At 34.7% G+C, this 24295-nt stretch overlaps 1 protein-coding gene across 2 annotated transcripts in view; it reads left to right on the top strand.

Moving 5' to 3' along the window:
* The window catches only part of LOC117173488 (heparan-alpha-glucosaminide N-acetyltransferase), a 41718-nt gene that overhangs the window by 5937 nt on the left and 11486 nt on the right, over positions 1–24295 (top strand). For both annotated transcript variants that reach the window (XM_033362097.1, XM_033362098.1), the window contains exons 4-6: positions 15897–16012; positions 16490–16658; positions 16734–16938. In XM_033362097.1, the coding sequence (XP_033217988.1) occupies positions 15897–16012; positions 16490–16658; positions 16734–16938 (490 nt within the window). The remainder of the gene's footprint in view (positions 1–15896; positions 16013–16489; positions 16659–16733; positions 16939–24295) is intronic.

Below are 24295 nucleotides of genomic sequence, written 5' to 3'. Positions count from 1 at the left end.
GGGGGTTAATTCCTTCGGGACCACCCCTGGAAAATTGTCCGCGACTGCCTATTTATTTTTGTAACCATATTCAGCAGAAACCCTTGGTACAGGGACCCTCTAACCGCAACCCGAGGACGTGTTCGGTGGCTTTGTCATAGGCCCTTCAGTTTGATTCTAGAGGAATCAAAACCGAACCGAATATATATACTGTGAAGTTTTATATAATATTCATTTGTTTTACAAAAAAATGTACAAAACAAATGAATATTGTATATAATACTTCACACTGTATATAAACTATATATAATATTTCCGTCTGGGAGAGTTGATTACTTTTGAAATTCGTCGAATTACAAGCACTTTAAGTTGTAACAAAAAGTTAGAAACGTTTAAAATCATCTTATCTGTATGCAAATATAAATTAAATAAATAGATAGTGTACGAAAATTCCATAGAAACTTCATGATTATATGTATCATATTATCGATGGTTTCTACGAATATTATGTAGACTACCTTTTCCTTACGGATAAGAATACGGCTAACTCCATTCAGCTATGTTTTGAGGAGGATTAAATAACCTACTTTTTTTCAAAACATTTCCTATAAATTCAAAACTCAAGCATTTCGTATTACAGTTTTTAATTTAATTTAACCTCCCATAACTTTTAAAACAAGAGACTTTAAAAGATTTGGATTTCTTTTAACACTTCTACGTGCTTACTAAATTTCAGACGAAATGAAGTTAGCCTAATTCTTACTATCAAATGATCGACGTAACGGTTTTTTGCGCATCATAGCGACATCCCATCTGCCTTGGTAGCGCTTTTACATTTCTTTTATGTCTTGATGAAAGCGCTCTCCTTGCTCTTCACTGTAATCGCCACAATCCTCTGGGAATCCCATTTTTCCAAAGTTTTTAATCATTTCGGCTACTATAACTTTATAATTTTCACTTCTTTTATTTCCTAAAAAGTTTTTCACAACTTCCTTAAAACTGAGCCATGCATTATTTTGAATTTTTGTCATTGTCGTTGGAAATTTATCATCTTTTAAAAGTCTCCTTATTTCTGGACATCGACTATTTGCATCTAAGGCTTTCACAAATTGCTTCATGGCTCTTAATTTAATATGTAATGGAGGAATCAATACTTTTTTGGATCAACAGGGCCGATTCAATGATATTTCCTTTTCCTATTTCAAGTGATTTCCTTTCAGCCAACTTATGATTCGTGTAATGTTTTTCGCGATCTCTACTATCCCAAAGGCACAAGAAACACGGATTCTTTGTAAGTCCAGACTGCTGTCCTAGCAACATACCTGAAATTTTCAAATCACCACATATAAGCCAATTATATGTTTTGTATTCAATGGCCTCTAGAAGTTTTTAAGACTAGTGAAGGGTTCTTTCATTGTCGTAGAGTGTGCGACAGGTACTGCGGCATATTGATTTGTCTTGTGAAGTATTACAGCTTTTAAGCTTCTTTTTGATGTGTCAATAAACAGTCTCCAATCATCATCTTTATAAGTATTTGGCTTAAGTTCTTCCATCAGTTCTTTACCATTTGAACAGTACACTAATTGTTCTTCATCAAAGACTTTTTCTTCGAAATACTGCTTAAAACTCTCATTTATTTTTCTATAAAACGTTACTTTCCTACCTTTTTCTAATAAATTTTTACTTTTTAAAACTGAAGCTAAATGTTCCGCTGCATCTCTAGGTAGTCCCAAATCTCTTACGAGATCATTAAGTTCGGACTGTGTAAATTTTTCAGCAATTCTATTGCTTACTCCACCTGGTTTATAAACTTCATCAGAGCTTTCACTGCTATCGCTTTCATATTCATCTTGATTTTCATCATCGGTCTTAGTGCTTTTGTCATCATCATCATCATCATCATCATCATCATCATCATCATCATCATCATCATCATCATCATCATCATCTTTAGATCCAATTGATAAATTTTCTATAAAATCAACATCAACCTCATCAATGGTTTGAGTTCTCTCGACGGCTTATTTTACTGATCCTACTTGGGCGTATTTAAGATTATAAAAATGTTCTTTATTATATCCACTGATATCGGTTTTACAGACATAACAATCATCTTCGTTAGATGGCTCATTCCATTCTGTGGGTTTAATGAAGATCAATTTAGAATCGTCGTTAGTTTTTTTCCAAATAAAAAGCATTTAGCGGCAGTTATTGCTAATACTATCAGGAGCCCAATCTCCCGAAACTATATCTGAATTAAAGCATTCTTTGTATATATTCCGAAAATTTTCGTTGAACGATCGTCGATCGTTTTTGTTCGGAATAAATGTTCCACAAATGAAGCAAAATGCGTTAACATCTTTCGGGCACACGTGTTTAGAAGATGAGGTTGAAGGTTTGTTTAAATTTTCCATATTTTTATATATAAACCGGCTCGACAGGGATCCTGGTCCGATTGCAGGTGAGTCCGCCGTCCTGGAGGTGATGACCCTTTTACCTCTCCAGGGCTAAGTCAAAGGGCTTTTCGTCTTTGACTAGGAATGTGTCAACTCGTCGACCCCCTGTAAGGCAGTGCACTTCCACTGGCATCGGCACCCCGGCTAGCGTATGAGCGAATAATTCCACACATCCCCTTACGGGACAGTTGTCATCGTCACACGACTAGTCGAGGCAACAGGTGAAAAAGAATCGATTACATACATGGAAACATCTAGACATCCACACATCCATGCATTCGCCGATCCACACATGCACACACGCAAACATTCACTCGCCTCCGTGGACTTTGACTTTTTTGTGTGCTTGTGCTATTATTCGTAAAACCCATCGAAGAAAATTTACAAAAATATTTTTGTTATCACAAAGAATATTGAAATTTTCCTAACTTTTTCATTACAACTTCAAGTCCTTGCAATTCGATAATGCAATTTTCACCATTTATACTCATAAGATATTATATGATGAAAAAATAGCTTCAAAATGAGCACAAGAACAATAAAATTATTTATTATTTCGGAGGTTATTGAACATTTGAGAAAGCATTGAAATTTACCCTATTTTTGCAATATCTACCTAAAAAATAAACAAATTGGCTTCATCCTGGGCTCATTTTATACAGAATTTCGAGGGAACCCTACCGGTAGAAATCGCGGAGTATTCTCAAGCGAAATAGCCTGCCCCATTTGAATCTATAAACAGAGTAGATTTGAATGATTTAGTCTCGGAGATAGTATGCGAGATTTGGGCCCTTTTCAGGGTCCTTTTAGTGGTCCTTTTAAGAGTGATGCGGCGGCAACATAATATTCCTTTTGTATTCGTCACGTAATGGGCGGGCAGAGTTATTTACAGTAGTTGCCCGCCGCTAACCCGACTGTCTCTTTTTAAATTTCAATTCAAATTATTAACACTTTTTTTTAAATTCATGAGTTTTCTCATTATACATATTTATAATTATAACTTATATACTTATATACAATTTTCTAGTTTAATTAAAATATGTTGTCTTTTTTGGCGTATCTCATTCCATTTATGAGAAACGTTGTATTAATCCCAAATTTAAGTGTTTAAAAAAAAGTTAGATATCTGAAATCATCGAAGCCCATAGATTCCGAATTATTATGTTTCAGGCTATTAACTATAAAATTTAAAAAATCTACTTCTAAATTTTAATTCCAATGCTGGCTTCCGTTTCCAGTACTGATAGAGAATACACGGTGTTTTTCGAGTGCGATAATTTTTTGGCTGAGAAGAAGTGAAAAGTTAAGAGAGTACGGTAAGGCAGGAGTACGGATAGAAAGTGGCAGGAGAGGAGGAGGTGAGGCTAAAGCTCAGTTCACAGGGTAGAGTACAGTTATGGCGGTTAAGCGCAGTCCACAACCTGATATCGGAATGAGGCAGAGCGAGTTGAGTGAGAAGAGTGATATAAATAATAGGGATAGCGATAGCAAAGAGAGAGAAGGTAGCGACGTAGACGAGACAGGCAGTGAGGGAAGTGCAGATGAGACGTTTAATACGCCTTTGCATCCCGTAGCAACGGCAGAATCGAGACGAGGAACGGGGCATAGGCGCGGGAGGCGCACAAATTTGGAAAGGCTTGGTTCGAAACCGGGAAGCTCGGGGTCGCGGGATTTGTTGCACAGGTGGCAGCAATCGGCGAGCGTGATTAGCAGTGAGAGCGTCAATAGCGAAGAGGAAAAAACGGGGGATGATAAAAGGAAAAGACAGTGGGTGGGCGAAGAGGCAGAGAGGGGCAGTGACTTGAAACAGGTAAAGACAAAAAAAGAACGTGGGGAGAGATAGGGATAAAGGGGATATGTTCTTAAAGTTAGAAAACCTTATGAAAGGATTTAAAGAGGAGACTTGCGGAAGATTAGATGAGACATATGGGAGACTGAATGATATGAAGAGACAAGGGGAAGAGGTGAAAGACGAGGTAAGAAGTGTGAGACAAAAGTGGGAAAAATGGGTCCAATTATGGAAAGGAGAGAAAGAAAAGCTGTGGAATAAACTGGAAAGTATATAAAATAGGCTGAAAGAGAATGAGCAGGTTAGGAAAAACGATATGAAACGGCTAGAAGAGAGAGTAAGTAAATTAGAACTAAGGAATGAGTCTAAGGTGGGAAAGAAAGGAAGTATGGAAGAATTGAGAGAGTGTGAGGTGGTCAAGCATAAGCAAAATGAAAGTTGGCGTATGAAAGTGATTGGGGTTGAAAGAAGAATGGAAGTGGAAGAGAGAGCGAAAAGGAGAAAGAACATAATAGTGAAGGGTTTGAGAGTAGACAGTGAAAGGGGAGAGGAAGAGATTAAGAAGGTGAGGAGAGACATCAGCGCGCAAGTCAAAGTGGAAGGGATAAGAAGTCTAGAAGGGAATAAACAGGGCAGAGAATGTATGTTTTTAGTGATTTGGGAAGCAAGCAAGATAAATATGAAGCATGGACTAAGAGGTGTAAAGGTAATAGGGTAAGAATTGGTAGAGATAGGATATGGGTCAACGGATAGATATGGATTTGGGACGATGTAGTAGAAGAACTGCGGCAGGGCGGAAAACGGATAGTGAATGAAGGGGACAATGAGCACGAGAAGGGGAATGTAAGAGTCATGGGGGAGGGTTGAAAACGGCAAGAGGATCTTAATGAAAGAGATAAAGGAGATAAGCACAAAAAGAGCGACGTGCAAGTAGCGTTCTGGAACGTCTCAGGATTGAAAAACAAGGACACAAGATAAGTGAGACGTGGGTGGATGAGAAAGAGGGGAAATGCATGAAGTGGCATGATGTCAGGGGTAAGAAAATAACTAGTGGTAGAGGAAGGAAAGAGAGAGTTCATAGAAAAAAGTGAGGGAGCAATGGTTAGAAGAATATAATTATAATATAATTATAATAATAGGGGGGGGATTTGAATGCATGGACTGAGGAACAAGGGGGAGAAGTATGGGATAGAAAAAAGGAGGTATTTATAAGGAAATCGAAACAAAAAGGAAACGGATCGAGAGGGTAGGAGGCCACTGGACATACTGGGAGAGGCAGCATGGTTCATTTGTAACGGCAATACAAGAGGGGATGAAGAAGGTGAATATACGTACACGGACATAGTAGACACCGTAATAGATTACATTCTGGCAGAAGAAAGAATAAGGATGCTGAAGGTTAAAATGGAAGTAAGCAACGTGATAGGCTCAGAACACTTTCCGGTAATCGCGACAATGAAAGGTGGTGGGTCAAAGGGCAGTAAGGGGAAGAGGAGAGAAAAAGGAGAAAGTAAAGTGAAAATGGGAATTTGGGGGAAGCAAAAGTTGAGAGAATTTAGAGAAAAAATAGAAAACGAGGAGATTGGGGGTTGGGAAGTGGAAATAGTTGACACGCTGCTAGAAAAACTTAAAACTGCGATAGATAAGGTAAAGGAAGAGGTAAGACCGAGAGAAAAAGAAAGGGGATTAGGAGAAGGTGGTGGGACGATGAATGCAGGGAAAGTAAAGATAGGATAAAGGAGAATGTAGGGAAATGGAGAAACGGGGAAATGGAAAAAAGAGAACTCAACAGGGGAAAGAGGGAGCACGAAAGAATGATAAAGGAGAAAACACAAAAGAAGAAAGAAAGGTATATTAAGAGGTAGATAAGGCGGTAAAAGAAGGGAGGGAATGGGAAGTGATAAAGAGGGAAAAAGGAGGAAGGAAAGGTACCTGAACAGTACCTGAACAGTAGCTGAAAAAGATTAAAAAGGAGAGCAAATTGAATAGAGTAGTGAGATTCAGAATGGGAGAGGGCATACGAGCATGCAGGTATTTGATGAATGAAGAAGAGAATGTGTGTAGAGTATGTAGGTATGAGCAGGAAACATGGTTGCATGAGTTAGAGATGTGTACCGGTGACGAAGGGGGAGAAGAGAGTACAGAAGAGAGGATTAAATATATTCTGAATGAAAATGGTCTGGGGGGGGGGGGGGGGGGGGGGGGGGGGGGGGGGCGGAATGGATGAAGAAGCTAGAAGATCTGAAAGAGAGAGCTAGTTGCACAGAATAGTAGAAAAAAAATGACTCCGAAAGAAGGAGAGTTACGGAGTAGTGTTGCGAACTAGAGTCAAAATTTAAAATTGATAATGGTAAGAGGAATCGGAAGCCCAGGGCAAAGTCGCGAACGTTTAGAAATAAGAATCATAATTTAAGACTGTATGAAGCGAATAGTTCATAACATAGTATAAGGCTTGATTGTAAGAATACTTGTAATAGTTATGTGAAGACTCAAACCCGTAAAAGGGAGAGAGTATACACAAAAAAAGAAGAATTCGAAAGCTTAACAAAGGGCCCTTGAGTGTCGGCCACTCTATTAATATAGCCTATCTGCTTGTTATTTATGATCGTATTTCTATTTCAATTTCGTAAAGGACATTTTAAATCCTTTAAAACATTCAAAAGAGCTACATAGACATTTAAATATATCTACCTGAGTGCCTGCGGAGAATTTCTCTGAGCTTCTTTGACCCTAGAGAATTTTTATAATATACTCAGATTTCTATCGGTAGGGAAGTAAACCATTTAGAGAGAAAATATGTTATCTCTGGCATAATTAAAATTAGAAGAACTTGATCATTCATCAAAAAAGCGGTGTACAAAAACTTGTTACACTCACTGTATATAATATATAACATAGGTCGTTAGAAGAAAAAAGTTATAGGTTCATGTACATACTGGTGTTGTATTCATACGATATGTGTAAAATAAAATCCTAAAGTGCATTGCTTTTAAGAGATGAACATAATACTAAATACGGTGACCATTACGTAATTTACGGTCAATTATTTGGATTATTAGTTAAATAATCACAAAATTGGATCTTAAAATCATAGTAAGAGGGCGCTTCTCTTATTAAGAATATTATAAGAATATATTATAAGAATATATTATAAGAATATAATATATAAAATATATTAAGAATACCTTAATGGTATTCTATTCCATAGAAATGCCCCTCTAACCATAAACGATCTTTGGAGTTTACATGTTCTATGCTTTTGTATTTTAAAAGGTAAGTTGCTCTCACGCAGTCTGGCATGATTGGGCTGGTCTTTATCCACAAAAGTAAAAGATTCACTTAAATACAGAGGAAATTCATTTTTAGAAATTGTAAAGAGCAAATTCTCCATTAAAAAAATTTTTTCTTTTTGACACGGGCAGGAACCCAGCTCTCACAGAAAAACGCTCGTGTTAAATTTGTTGCAGCTCAAATTTCATTGGTCTCCCAATAAGCATTTACGAGAATTTTCAGTCTAAAATTTATTCCTCTGAACGTAGTAGCACATCTGGCCATCTAGGGAAATCAGTATCCCCAATCTTGGGAACTTTTTAAACTGCGCTTGCGTCGCACCGTCAACCCGATTGGCCAATGTTAGCGCTCTGATTTTGAATTATATAAATATTCAGATATAATATTCATAAGAAATAATTATTGATAAATGCCCGAATAGAATTGTCCAAATCCTCAAATAAGATTTTAGAGTGTTAGAAAAAAACACTTAGATTTTAACGAAAAAGAGGTTATGAATTCTGCGTTAAAACAAATACCTCATTTTTGTAAGTCCCCATGATTAATCTCGCCTCTGTCGAGATTTAAAATTAAATTTTTATTTATTGCCGACAATTTGACTTCAAATAAAATCACTAAAGTTTCCAAAAATGAATTAAGAATAATTATTTACTGCCCTGATGTTATATCTTACCTTTTTTAATAACTTAAAGAACACCTGAATTACAATTACTAATTAATTATTGTATAAATATTATAAAATATATAATACTATATACAAATAATCAAATTATATTTATACTATTAAAACTAATATTTTTTGCTCAAAACTAAAAGTTCTTATTACCTTTTTATTAAATGTTGAAACATGCTCATGCTGAGAGTTGTGGAGTGCTGAACCATGCTGTCAGCCACCTGAATACCTGTCAAAACAACTATTTTCTTTGTGATTTTAGACTAAATAATTGTTAATAAGGAAACTAATTGAAATAATATTTACCTAATTTTCAACTTTTTTCATTTAACAGTGCGTACTAGTCTCTTAGAATAAAATGATAACTTCCTAATGCAACTTCCAAATTTTAGGTTAGTCACGGCCGTCGATATTTAAACCGAAGCCAGTTAACTTCACTTTGTTAAATACAAAAAATCTAGAGGAAATTTCTTCTAACGAACAGGCATCAATTTAGATGCAGACATTCACGACTTAGTTTTTACATTTCGGCTTTGATGGTTTGAATATCATGTCTGTTTTGACTAACCTGAGATTTGTAAATTATACTAAGTCAAGTACAATTTTTATTTCAAGACACAAATATTCCCAGGTAAATGGCAAGAAATTAAAAGTTAGGTAATTATTATTATAAGTTACCTGCTTATCAACATCTATTTCATCCAAATAACGCCTGACGAAATCATTTTGACAGGTGACTGACAATCTGTGGACGACACTTCACGTTGCTATGAATTAGAAAAAACAGCCTCTAAATGATTCTTTCCCCCTAGATTCTCATAATAAATCTGTGTGACTTCCGACGACAAGTTAACGTTGCCCTCGTCAAAGTCAGAAAGCCCCCATGCTTACTACATACTAGGGAGATAACGGGGTTATCACCCTTAGGTTGGCGGACTCACCCGCGATTGGAACGGGAGCCCTACCGTGTGGGTTTTTGATAAATCTGTGGCTAATATGAAACATTGCAAAACACGATCGCTTTCGGGAGGAAATGTACATGAGTGTACTGGAAACGATGATAGATACTTCTACGTGTGCGGTGATATCAAGATGAAGAAAATTGTTTAAAACTTCACACGAAACCTGCGTCAAATAAATCAACACTGCTTTGGGTGTGAGGTGATCCAAGCAAACAATTTTTGGTTGTCCAAAATAATCTGCTGTGCTTGCATAGTGAGCATGCTTCGAAAATGGAGTTTGTTACACCAACTGTTTAAAGGGAACGCAAGAGCAAAGACGATTGTTATTTTTGTTTGACTGACACAGTAGGATTCAACTTCAGTAATTAGCAAAAAATTCAGTATGCAGATGTTGATGAAGAGAGCAGCGAGAATAACGATGACTATATGATTTAATCAGAGAACTAGGGCTGCTGAAAGATGGGGTTGAATTTCTGGCTTCAAGACTGAAAGAAAGAAATATGCTATCTAAAGGTAGAAAGGTTTTATTTTATCGGAATAGGGTTGGGTCATTCCAAAAATACTTTACAAAAGAAGACGACTTGGTGTACTGTAACAATGTTCATGGTCTTATGAATAAATTAAAAAAAGATATATACAAATCTGTGAAGTGGAGATTGTTTATAGATTCTTTAAAACAAAGCCTTGAATCGGTGTTAATAAAAAAAAAGAAATAAATATGCTTCGATACCTACAGCACACTCGGTAACGCTCAAGGAAGAATATGCAAACATACAAATTGTTTTGGGTAGGATTAAATACGAAGAACACAAATGGCCGATTTGCGGCAAGTTCAAGATCTTAAAAATGATTCTAGGTCAGGATTCTAGTTTTACGATATTCCCATGCTTTATTTGCTTGTGGGATAGAAGGTATCGCAAGAATCATTACGTTACGAAAGATTGGCCAGCTCCAAAAGTATAGAAACTGGATCAGAGAATGTTATAAACAAACCTTTGGTTGAATTGGCTGAATTCTGCTTCTTCCTTTGCACATCAAACTCAGTTTGATGAACCAGTTCGTAAAAGCTTTTGATGGGGAAGGACAATTTTCTGCTTATTTATTCGAAGGATTTCCAGCTTTGTCGAGCGCGAAATTAAAAGAAGGAGTCTTTGGTGTACCTCAGATTTGTAAGATATTCAGAGATAAAACGTTAATTGCCACAATGAATGTCAAGGAACGAGATGCATGGATAAGCATCAAGCATGTGATTTAGAATTTTTTAGACAATCAAAAGAATAACAAACTACAAGGAATCGGTGCCTGACTTGCTCAAAAATTACAAAAAATAGTCTGTTCAATGAGTTACAAGCTACACGTTCTTGATTCCAACCTGAAAAAATTCCCAAAATTTTTTGAAATTACAGTAGGGAACAGGGAGAACACTTCCATCAAGATATCAAGAAAATAGAGTGAGAAATAGTTTGAGCGCGCTAAGGCCGCGCGACTGTTGTTTCTTGCGCTCGATATTGTATTTACCTCGTGCTAAGCGCTCGTTCTTTCTGCACAGACTTTTTAAAACTAAAGGTGAAGGAATCGAAAACAGTAATTTGGTGATTGTTAATTCTCTTTTGTCAAAGCTCCTTCGAGTTTAACGAGCACATTTTCATCACTTATCTCGTGCTTCGCACTCGAGTTTTTTGTGTGTTTTATGTAATTTAATAAATGCTATAACTCATAATTTTTTGTTATGAAAAAAGTTATTAGATAAATTGTTTGACTTTTCAAATACTATAAATAACCGTATAGAGAATTCTTAAAGTTTGACAAAAAGATCTCAAAAATATTCAAGAGGCGCTCATTTTTAAAATTTTTCTCCGTAATGACTGGCTAACGAACTAAAGACACTTCCTCAGGCTTGAAAATTAGCCTATGCATCACTCTGACAAGTTTTTCTCCTACAATTCTGAATTGTATGGTTTAATATTTTGACCACAGACTATAAATGTCTAAATGCAGAACCTCTCTGAGCGCTTTTTTCGAAAAATGGCCTGGTTCTTGTTTTATTGCAATTAATTGAAAATTGATACATTTTTTGCACCTGGGAAGTAGCAAACCGCACCCATGAGTGAATTCATGGCGAAAATAGTCCATGGGCCCTCTGGCTGGCTATGGAACAGCGGGTTGTCTAGAGCAGCGATTCCCAATCTTTTTTTGCAGTTTTTAGGGAGGAGCAGGGCCGCCACCCTACCATTTCCCCCCATCTACTTGAACCCAAGGGGGATACTTGATTGTCGTTTATACGGGAGGTTGCATGCTTCATGCGAGAGAATTAAAACCGGCTGAGAAAAATTAAAATGTGTTAAAATGATAGTAAATTAAGTTTCAATTAGTTGAATCAATTTCCTAATCTGATTTTAAGGAAATAAAAAGAAAGTTGATGAAAATCGGTTTATATCTTCACTGCCAGTTAACAGTTCTTGTAATTTTGCATGTTCTTGAAGAAATGCTTAATTACTCGAAATGGTAACCGATTTTCATAAACTTTTTTTCATTTTTTTTAAATACATCAGGCAAATGATTCAGCGAGGGGGCCGCCGACCGTCGGCACTAGTTTGGGAATCGCTGGTCTAGAGCAGTGGTCAGCAGACTTTTTGCTTAATTTTCAGGTATGGTTAGGCTCTACCCGACTTAATTTTTTCTACTACTTTTCGGTCTATCCATGTACCTTAATGTGAGTGAGCTTACTCCAGCAAGGGTTTTTTGTCCAAGGGCATGTCAAAGTACGGAAATTTAAAAATTTTTAATTTTTCAACTTGTGATTTGAAAATAGCATTATCAGCCTCTACGAATTTTTGCCGATTCCAATGATATATTACTTGCCTAGAAAAGTAAAAAAATTGAAAGAGTTTAACGTCAAGAAACATCAGGTTTACAGTCAATTTAATACTAAATACTTCTCAAATTTTCAACCTTTATAGACAAATTACATGTCTTTGGAATCAGAAAAATGCGAAGATTCTAAATATATTCCTTTCAAGTCACTGACTGCAAAATTACGAATTTTTTAATCTCGAATTTTTTCCCATTTGCTAACAAGGGACCCCTGAGGAAAGGGGTGGTCTGGCCAAACTCGCAGGTACTGCCCTGAAAGTTGGTCGTAGGGCATCCAGGGCAGGGTACCCTGTCCTGGGCAAGCGCATGCCGACCACTGGTCTAGAGCAGCGATTCCCAAACTAGTGCCGCCGGCCGATGAGGCTGCCGCCGGAAGGGGGATGCCACACCGGGCCTAGCCACTCGGCAGCCCCCCCCCCCGCTATGAGGACCCTTTCATTTGCTTAAAATGAAATTAGCAAATTGATTCAACTAATTAAAATTAAATTTATTAACATATTACCACATTTTAATTTTTCTCAACCGGTTCTAATTATCTCGCGTGAAGCATGGTGCGTCAAGCAGTGAAGCAGTTAAGTGTCCCCCCTTGGCGGCAGGGTATTGTGAAAAAATGTGAGGGTGGCGGCAAATTTGTATATATTTTTTCGGTGCTAAATGTTTGTCTTATTATTTTTTTCCTATCTTGCATAGTTTGACCGCAAAATGCAATTTTTGAGTTTTAATTAGTTTTCGTGCGGTCAAAATTTGAATTTTTAAAATAAATTTTAAATGTTGATATGATAATCATTTAGGGCTGTCGAAAAGTAAAATTTTTCTTTGCAAGTATTATAAACAAGTGTAAATAGAATTTTTTGAATCATGAAAAAATATGTACTCAAAAATTTTACAAATGGGTTCACTTTTAGTATTTTTATCCAAAATGTCTGACTAACGAACTTGGAATTTAGCTTAGGAGACTAAAAGAGTGTTTCAAAAGCCAATCTAATAGATTTTTTTTTTCAAAAGATATTTTGCTCAGAGACAGCCATAACGACAGACAGATAGAAAAACAGGTAGACATACAGATAGAAATATTCGTAAAAACCTGCTTTTCGGATTCAGGGGGTCTCAAAACGTGGACCTTTTAACAAAAACTAGGGAGGTCAGATTTTATACAAATCTAATACCTTCTCTGATGAGAATGTAAAAATAATTTATTTGAAAAGAATAAGTTTTTGATAGTTCTGTTTTTAGTTTGAATCATAAAAACAAGCATCAAAAACATACAAAGTTAACTTTATTTAAACCCCACACACGAGACGAAAAAGAAATTAAAAGACAAAAGTTGTGGTAAGAAAGTGCCCACGCAGCGGGCACATTTTTTTACTGTAATGACTTTTTTCATGCTTAAAGCCAAATTTACGAATCCTATCAAAAAGTGGTTGATAACAAATTTGTAGATCTTTTTCAATTTTTTAACAAGCATCGATTTTTTCCCCCTAAATTTCAATTTTTATTTTAACAAGTTTTTGATTTTTGACATCAATACTTAGAGCGTGTAGTAGACAGTTGAGATAATAAGCCTGAATTTTACCAAATTTTTTGAAAGACAGAAACAATTCGAAAACTGAATAGGGTCTTAAAAGACCCGTTGTGTAAACGAACGGTGGGAAGAAGAAGCCTTTAAACGGAGGGTTAACGTTTTTAAATTGACGTTTTACAATTTTTTAATTGAAAAAAACTTTTTATTTGAATGCTCAATAATTTATACGTATAAAATGGAAAATAGTAACACTTTCCAATTAAATAAGTTTAAATGAAATGCAGATAAACTGCAAATTTAGCATTCTGAATTTTTTATTTATTTGAATTTTTCATTGGTCGACACTCACTAACATCAATTAAGCTGGAAACATTGAAAATTAAAAAAATTATTTTTACTTTTATCTGAATATTTCGTCAATTAGAAGTTAAATTATTTTAATTTCAAATAGTTAAAACATACTTGAAAAGCTTTCAAATTTTATTTTTGATTGTTCAAGCCTTCAAGTTTGAATTTTGAAATTCTTTAAATTAAAAATGTAAGATTAAAAATACAAATCTAAAATGAAAAAATTTTTAATTAAAATTTTTTCGAATTACGCTTTCTTAAGTGAATGTTATCATAATTGAAATAAATGTATATTTCACTCATTATTTTAAAATCTGTTAAAATCGAACTTTGACAAATTTTTGTCCTGCAGATTTGAAAATTTCCCGGTAAAAAAATAAATACTGCAAAATATACTGTTTTGAGATACCTGATTTCACTTCGTCTGAAAGCTTATTTGTCTCTTCGAAAAATAAACGCTCCTTCTTATTTTCCATCGATATTTTCGTTATTCCTGGTTACATCTGGTTACACAACGCATAACATAAAGACTGAATGACTGCAAATGTATGAAGCAGACGACACGATTAACCCCTTCGTTGGCATCGACGCAAAATGCGTCAATCTTCTGGTCGCTGACTCAGAATTTGAAGTCAAAATTCGAAAATTTTAAATGGCGGATATTTTTGTCCGACTTTTCAAATTTTGACTTGAATTTCGGGTTCAGCGACCCCAGAAACCCGTATGTACTTAGATTTATCCAAATAGAGCCTTTTTGTATTGTTGTCCGCCATATTGGATTAGCCATTTTAGATTTCCAAATTTTGAGTTCATATTCGGATTCAGCGATCCCAAAAACCCCAGGATACAAATTTTCAGGATAAAAAATTCTCCTGCCATTTTGGGCACATTTGTCGAATTTTCTCTGCCAACGAATGTGTTAACCGCCGAGGATTTTGCCCGCTTTTTTCATAGACTCCTGCGTTGTTGTGAAGTTACTCCCCTGACCTAGCAGCGTCACTTTCTCGCCCCCTTGTACCACCATGTCCTGCATAACGGAAACTTTTCTTGCGGGACTTCAGTGTACCACTAACCGAAATATGCAAACAGATTTCGTATCTGTAGGAATAAATAGAAACAGTTACAATCCAACAAAGAGTAACAAAAAACTTAAATTAATTTCTTAAAGACAAGATATTTGATAAGAATAATATGTTTTCTGAAAATGATTGGACGCCCATGGAGTAATTGCTAGCAAAATCCATCAAGATCCTGAAGATCAGTGAGTAAAATTCTCTGCGATCCTTCCTCTTTACGGCAAAAAGAAATTTCATAAGACGCCTGGACAATTAATATTTATAGAATATCTATGTTAAAGCAAAACGTGTCTATTGTTATACTGATTTATTATTGTTAATTTACTTAGTATTAAAAATTAAACTTTTCTTTAAAAACTTTAGGCTTGGTCCATTTAAAGAGTGAAAGCGGTAGAAGCAAATTGAAGCGAAGAATCCGAAAATTATTATGTTTTTAGGCCCTGAAAAATTGCAAACGTGAAATATTTCCTTTCAGGCATATACAATCACACTAGAAGATCTTGAGAAGTCCGAAAATGATTTTATTTGAAATAGGCAGAAAAAGAGCTGCTTTCCTGCTCGAGGAGCGGCAGTAAAGTAGCACTTGATTGTACCGCGACGAGCGGCGCGTAAAGTGACATTATGGAGAAAGGAGTGAGTGAAAAGTGCAAGAAAAGATTTGGAAGAATTTATTTTTAAACTACGTTCAACTACAAAGTGGATTTTGGACTCTTAACGTCGCCGCACGTGCGTGCATATACGGTACAATCATGCACCATTTTACTTCTACTGCGTGGACAGACAAACTCGCGATTATTTTGCCTATTTCAAATAAAAAGTTGATGCATTGTAATTAAACAGTAATGCAAAGAATCTGATATTTTTCGAGCATATACTCGTATCTCAATATATGATTCTCGATTTCATTTCCGCAATGAACTTTACAGAAATACCTTGTACCATTTCCTGCCGCGAATGGAGCAATTTGGATTTTACCAGCTAACAGTCAATGACACGAATTGTGATTTCAAAACCATCAAAAGACCTACAAATTCATACACGCGTGAGTAATAACTCATTCCATTCCAGTACAATTTTTCTATTCAAGTTTAAAGCTGAAATATCGCGAAGCATATGCGGAAATCCGATAATATTGTAAAGTAAAAAAGGAATTCGTACTACTACGGGCTTCACTGGAATTTCTTTTTAAAAAACTTCAATTAAATCGGGCTCGTCTGACTGCGCGTTGAGATGGCCTATAAAATAAAAAAGCATATCTAAAAAATTGGATCGTTCAATAAGTTATTTGTAATTTTTATTGAGTATCATTTAAATAATATTTTTAGTCCGACAGAAAAAATATATGAACGCTCAATGTATAATTTTTAGAAAATAATTAATGTTTTCTATTAAATAAAATATTTTTATGGCAGCGCTGCATAGAAAAAATGATAGTTTGTGCATTATTTTGATAATTTTGCAGCTAAAGACATAACCATTTTGGCCAATTGTATAATACTTAAAATTATTTAATATTTAGCACTTGCGATTACAATTGGGATTATCGTTACCTTTCTGATTGGCTTATTGGCTGTGAAATGGTGCACCAATCGAATGAAAAAAAAATTTGAAAAAAATTTCGACGTAAATAGAATTCAGGAAAGATCAGGTGCGAAACCTCGAGTCCAATCTATCGACACAGTCAGAGGGTAAGTGAATGCGTTTCTTCTCAAGGTCGAAGAAAGTTAGAAGGGCTGAAAACAATAAAGCTAGCCATTTTTCAGGATCAGTATACTGTTTATGATTTTCGTGAATGATGGGGCCGGAGGTTATCCGGTACTCGAGCATGCAACTTGGGATGGTTTGCTCGTCGGAGATTTAGTATTTCCATGCTTCATGTGGATTATGGGAGTCTGCATACCTATAGCTCTTTCCTCTCAACTCTCGAGAGGTATCTCAAGACTTTCCATATGTTCTTCAATCGTTAAGGTAATAAATCTGATTATATACCTTCTGCAATTTATAGTTTTTCTTTTCATTGCTAAAACAATGCTCATTATTCGATAAATTTTTCATCTTATCAACAAATAATCACAGAAAAATGTATACATGACTAACTAATTAGACTTTCAATGATTAATAAATGTTTTTGTATGACTTTTGATAATAATAAAAATTAAAGATAATTGATCAATGGTCTAGAATTGTCTAAAATTGTACAATGACCCGTCCATTAAAAAAATTTTAGATCCACTCTTTCTGGAAATTAAGTCCCTCTTAGCTCCTAACCGCTTCTTCAAATTTTTTCCCAAGGAATGAAGCCCTTTTTAGCCTCTCACTCCCTCTCACACTTTTTACTATACGTACTTACACCTTTAATATAAAAACTGACAAAATCTTCACCCATCCTATTTTACATTCTCCAGCTTACCCCCACCCTCCTTTTTACAACCTTTGCCACTTTGTGCTTCTCCCTTCTAATCGATTTCTCTACTTAATCCTTCAAACCCTAATCTCTATATACCCAACAACTCACCCGATTTTTCCCTTCATAGCTTACATTACTCTTAAATGATCCAACTTTTCCGTCCATCTTCACATTCCACATATGACGTACACAGTTCTTCCACGTTTCAAGTTTTTTGGCCTGATCCCCTTAACTCTTACTTGCTGACCTGCTACCCCCGCTTCCCCAACATTCTTCACTTTTTCTTACATCTGGACTTGCTTAGCTCGTCTTCCTATGCCCTGCTTACTTTTTTCACAATTCAAACGTTTTTCTTCTCCATCATGGATTCTTTAGTATGCCACTTTTTTCAGCCTCCTTAATACGTTTCTCCTGATAACTTCTTTCTCTCTTTGGCTTATACTTTCATCTCGCCCTTGTAGAATCTTCACAATTCCAACTTATATCGGCCCCTCTCTTTTAACCCTATGATGTCAAACCCGCAATCGCCGTACCCTTTACATCTCTCCCTTATTATATTCTATTAATATTCTTGGCATTAGCTGCTCACTTCTTTCTACCTACATACTTATCTTCTTATTTTTTGCATATTTAAAAAATATATTCATTCTATCCAATGCACTATATTATATCATGCTTTCCTTTATCTCCTTCTTACCTCTTATTGTCACTTTCCCTTTCCCACCTTCCCCCTGTTTTACTCGCTACTACAGTGAGCATCTTCTATAGCGCCCATTTCGGGGCTGACGGTGGATGGGAACTAACTCATTATAGCCTGCTCCGCTTTTATTTGTTCTTGCCTGACTGCTCGCCTGAGTGACAGCCGCAGATCCCGCGCACCCCGCACACCACCTATTACAGCTACATTTAGCGCGGCGTCACTTCTCGAAAGGACTATAGAAGGGAGGGCTATTGAAGATTTTCACTGTATTTAATACTTTCATGTACACTTATGTGCTCTTTCAGCACTTCTGTGAAGCCGGCTGATATAAACCTTTATTTTTTGTAATAAATTATCTCTTTCTTTCAGTAACAAATTTAAGGATTGGCATTTTTTTGTTCAAAAAAGTTTAACTGTATTTTAAATCTTGTGAGACGCAGTGTCGGTAGTCATAACTAATAAAAAGTGAATCGACCTGGATAAAAATGTTTAATCTGGTTTTTGTCTTGAATGTCTTCAATATGTCTTTAAGAGCATGATGTCTGTTTCCGCTCACCAATTAGACCCCAAGTTAGACCAGATCAGTCTAGAGAGGGGAAATTGAATCAAATGCGGTGTTAGTCATGAAGTTGAATGAGTAATGGGCGTATGGAAAAATCCACTCATAAAAAATTCCATCTGGCAATTGAGCAGTTTCGACGAAGTTACCTTTCTCTAGGCAGGTCTAAGCCATAGAAAAGAGAGGTATACAAACTGCTCTTGAATTTATGGCTGTGGCTGTGCAAAGCCACGACCAGGTAGAGTTGTCTTGAAATACAGAAGGATGATTTATGTATTTGTTTCATTACTGCGGACACGGCCGGTTGGGACGAAACAATTGACATTTGCTAAGTATTAAAATTTTACGAGTGCTAAAACTGGTAATTCCTTGATAACTGTATTTATTATTAAAAATTGGGAACCCGTCAGATACAATAGCTATAATCATATAAGGCTTTTAATAAAAAGATTAAAACTTTCATTTTCTACAAGTAACTAGTGAACTGTTCGCGATAAGAAAAAATGTAAAAAAAAATTTAATTCACCATAAAAAGAACATATTCATGGCGAATTAACAAACTTAATTACACAGAAAAAAAATTGACATGAAGATGAATAATATAAACATTCTGTGAAATTGAAGGTGAATTAGTGATGACTCTCAAAGGTCTTGAGAGCCTCTTGGCTTGTTTTACAGCTCTAAATCTCTCAAGTTCTTTCCAAATCAAATAATCTTACCTTGAGACATAAATTTTTGTCTTGAAATTGTACCTAAAATTGAAATGGTACTTAAAATTTTATGGAATTAGTTAAGAAAAAATCAAGACCAAACATTTTTAGCCATGAATATGGGATTCTCAAATTTTTCTTGTTTATAAGAATATATGCGAAAAAATGTTAAGAACATAGTTTCCACAGTTAAAAAAGTTCTACAAAAAATTTTTACTTATTTATGATATGTTGTACCATTTCCGAGAAAAATAAAAAATCCAATATTTCTTTCGACAAAATGCAGTTTCAGCAGAGCACCCAATTCTTTTGACTGTACAAATATGTTACTAACTACGTTATAAATTGCTTTTCTGTGCACAGTTTTAAAATCCCGACACACTTTTCGTTTGGCACATTTTAAATTTATTATTTAAGTTTTACCTATTATTGTGAATCTAAATTTGGATACACATTAAACCATCTCAGAATGAAAGAAAGAAATGAACATTTTTGAATTTCAATTGTTTATTTATATATAAAATTTAAAAAAGAACAAGTTGCAGGACTAGAAACATATGCAATTTCTTTGAAAATGGGCAAACCTCACCTTTTTACTCTTCAAAAATATTTTTACGCATTTTTGTTTATATAAGAATGATATTCTACAAGTTTTATGCGAACTAAGCCATTATTGTGATGAAGATAATTTTTTGTATAAATATTGAATTTTTTCATTTTTCTCGAGAGATTTTGCGACTTCAAGTGTAGAACCTACCTGATATGAAATGGATTTGGTTTATTAATAAGTTTATAATTCTATGCTGCAGTCTACTTAAGGCTTTCCATGAAAGTTCTATTTTTTAATTCTAATAGTACCAATGTTTCAAAAAGTTTATCGCTCATGCAATGTATTATGTCTAAAAGTATCAATCCGGCTTTGCTGAACAGTAGGATGGCCCAAAAATGCATTGAAAAAATTTTTTTCTGGAATTTGTATGGATACCGTCCGAAAATTTTTTCGAATCCAAACTAAAATAAATCCATTTTTTTTGTTAACAAATAAAATTATATTTAGAGTTGCCGTAAGCCCCATGAATTTTATCACATTTTACCTATGAAAAAAAGACGTTTTTGTAAACTTGATTCAGAATCATCAATATTAGCTGAATCAAGTTGGAATTTAAAATCTATCTTTACAATTAGCTATAGAATATGAATAAAATATAACTTTTTAAGTGTCACCCCTGCAAGTCTGTTTGATATGCTCCCAAAAAAACCTCATAAATGAAAAAAATAGAGTTTTAGAGATTTTGGCGCTAATCATAATTTTTTGGTAATTTTTTAACACAAATTGTTTCTTGTACATAAAATACTACTTTACACTGATAATTAGATGCTCACATATATTATTTAATTAATTTACTCTTGCTTTAGCATTTTTTCTTAGAATAGAGTTAGAAAGTCGCGGTTTTTTCAAATATGTAGGTGGAAGGACTAGGTCTTAATATGACTTTTAACAGTTTTCTTTCAAACTACAAGAAGACGTTTATTCCAAAGCGTAAAAGAAAAATCTGGACTCGCAAATACTTTATATAGCGAAAACACGTCTTATTGATGAGAACATACATATAAATATATAAAAATTAAAAACACCTGAAACAAATAATTAATTGATTATAGCATCTTATGGGGCAAGGTCGACTTACTCCTGCTCAGGTCGAACTTTTCAACTTACGAATGGCTTGATTGGGGGTAATTCAAGTCAAACTCAAGTCAAAGCATTTTTCCTCGGGTATAGTAGCCCGAGTAAAGATGCTTCGACAATGCGTCACAATTTATATTTTTTGCAGAAAATTGTTAAGGGTAAACTCGTTCTGGCCCACAGATTTTAAATTTTTTAATTAAAAATAGCTACTTCAATAATTACAAATTTTTCATTCATCAATTTTAATCTCATTTCTGAATCAGCTAAGATAAGGCTGGTCTTGAGATAATTAAACGTCGTCTTAGCCAAGACGCTACCAAGAAGCTTCATGGATGACTACTTTTAATATCCTGACTGAAGTCGCACCTTGCTGATATTGTTCTACAGTTTTCCAAATATTCGCGTCTTTGCTCAGAAAGTATGTGTTAATTTAAAATCCCGTGAAAAAATAACAGGTATAAAATGCAAAATATGCACAAACCAGTTTTCAGACAATTGCTGAATTTCTGACACCTCACTGAAGTCTTTCAGTAACTTACTCAATGGAAAATTGTATTCAATATGATCCGTCTAGAAAAATTAAAGCATATTTCAACCATAGTTTTACTTCAGAAAAGTGCATGGACAAAATAAAGAGATTATTTAAAATACAGTTTTCTCCAGTATTTATTTATTATTCTTTAATAAATAAGAAATCGAAACAAAGTTAAAGATTTGAGTAAAAATGACTAATTTCCAGCACTTATCCAAGAAAAGATAGTTATTAACAATATCAAATAGTTTATACAACTGTTTAGCTAATTTTCATTAATCATTAACTTACGAAGTGAAAAAAGGACAGAAAGGTAAAAATTTTAGAGAAAAACCGAAACTCTCAGGCAATGATAAAGATGAGGATATTCATAAAGAACAATAATTTGTTCAAATAATTATTTCTGTTAACTTCAATTAATGTTGATAATAAATCGACTTACGTTCCGAGTGACAAAAAGCAGATTCTTTAAGGGGTTACACTTAAACAATTTTAAACAATTTTAATTAAACAATTTTTTAGTTAAACAATTTTTTATAATGCCAAAAACAATATGCGGTCCTATATATGGTACAGAATCACAGATTATGATCATAAAAGATTTTAAGGATTTGAGTGCTCACGAAATTTTAAAAAGCATTCTTCTCGAAAATATTTTTTTTTCAAATTCGGAGGATGTATTACTTGAACAACGTTGCATGGATCAATTTCAGATTTTGACAGTAGCTTCACAATTATAGCCTTCATCGAAGTACGTAGCCGTCTTTTTAGTTAATGTATAATTCTTTTTAGAAAGAACTTATTGCTCCTTTTTTAGCAAAAAACCGATTAATTTATTTAAAAGTTCAAAATTTCTACAAAATTTGAATTAAAAAACGCCAGGCGTGGCGGGACGTATGTTATCTGTCTTTGTTGCTTTTCTTGAGAAGCGTGAATGTAAAGGAATTAGAGTAAGCGAAACACTCGAACGTGGAAAACCGTTATTTGCTTTCCACATGCGAGCATCTTGCTTACTCTAATTCCTTTGCCTTCATGCTGCTTGAGGAGCGAGAAAGACAGCTGACCTAAGTTCCGCCGGGCCTGCCCTACGTTGTTCCACAGGTCAGTATATCCATCATAAAATGTTTTGTTTTTCTTTCCAACCCGAGTAAAAATGCTTCGACTTGAATTCGACTTGTATATGTCTTTAGTTCGTCTCCAAGATATCGATGTCTGCCTGCGTCTCAAAACTGAGTCGAGACATAGGCCTTCGTCTTACTTTTATGGCCACGACTGGTAAGACGGCATTTATTTGTTTCAAGTCGAGCCTTGTCTTTGCTAAAACGACGTTTCCTTGTCTCAAGTCAAGCCTTGGCTTGGCTGAGATGGTCGAACCTTCTCCGGCTCATTAATGAGATCAAAATTGATAAATTAAAAATTTGTAATTATTAAATTAGTTATTTTTAACTTAAAAATTTAGAATCTGTGGGTCTTAACGAGTATAACACTTCAAAATTTTCTTAACAAAGAAAAATAAAAAATGTCACTATCTAGAAGGATCTCCTAAACTGTTAAAAATACGTAATAACAAACAAAATTTTTGTTATCAACGTCAAACAAGTATAATACGAATAAAAATCAGTAAATGACATGATTGAATATATATATTGTATAAAAATATACATGATTGTTTAATCATGAACAAAGATTAGCATTTATGACAGTCAGAATGACCCTTTTTGTTAGGTAGTCATACAAATTTGACTCAAGAGATCAATTTATATCTTTAAGTCATAGAAATTTGTTTCCAAGACATAAATTGAAGCCTGACTCCGTCTCAAAACTGAAACATGCTCAAGTCAAAATTTTAGACTTCAGCATGTCTTGATTAGGGGAAATTTAAGTCGAACTCAAGTCAAAGCATTTTCACTCGGGAAGTCTTATTTTCTGACTGCAGAAATGTATAGAGGATAAGCAAAACGTTCGAGGCGTTCATGATGGCGAAATGTTATAAAGCGTAGTATAGAAAAGTAGCATAGTCTGCTAAATCAAAATGATAATAAAAAAAGTTGATTTCATACTTCAATATGTGTTAAATAAACAGAATCAAAATAAATCTTCTTACATACTAGTTGCTTTAAAGTTCTTACAAAGCATACGAATCATTACTTTCTCCGCGAGATTTTTATTACAAATACTTTTTTCGAAATTGTGTTAGTGAGTAAGCGACTTTGCCCTAAATTCGGATAAAATCGGCCACAGTTCGATGCAAGAAACAAAATTGATTATCAATGAAAATTATGTCTGTGCCTTGTAGTACAAAAGCGAAACAGATACATATAAAACATTTCAAACCTAATTTAAATTCCTGCTGGCAATTTATAGTAAAAAGTCGAAGAAAAGAACCGCTTCGTCCCAATATACGGTATACGCGTAGTTATGTAAGTAAGTCTCACAAGACCTGATTAATTTAAAAAGGGCCCCTATATATAGACTCTTTCGAATTGAGCACGTGTATCAACCGAAATGTCGGTAAATTTCAGTAACAGGAGTGGCAAATTAAAGTACAGCTTAACTTATAATACTAACCAAAATTTTTTATAGGATCTAAAAAGGAACATTAATTTCCAGGATGTTACTAATAGAGAAGACATGTACAGTCTGTCAAGTTAAAGCGTGGGTGGCTTTACTCGCAGTCGGTAAGGTGTATCGACATGATTTTGGTGTCAAAATATTAAGAAGAGCTCCCTC

This window comes from Belonocnema kinseyi, chromosome 5, assembly GCF_010883055.1.
Source record: "Belonocnema kinseyi isolate 2016_QV_RU_SX_M_011 chromosome 5, B_treatae_v1, whole genome shotgun sequence".
NCBI lineage: Eukaryota > Metazoa > Arthropoda > Insecta > Hymenoptera > Cynipidae > Belonocnema > Belonocnema kinseyi.
The sequence above is the reverse complement of the archived record's forward strand: the minus strand, read 5'-3'. Positions and strand labels throughout refer to the sequence as shown.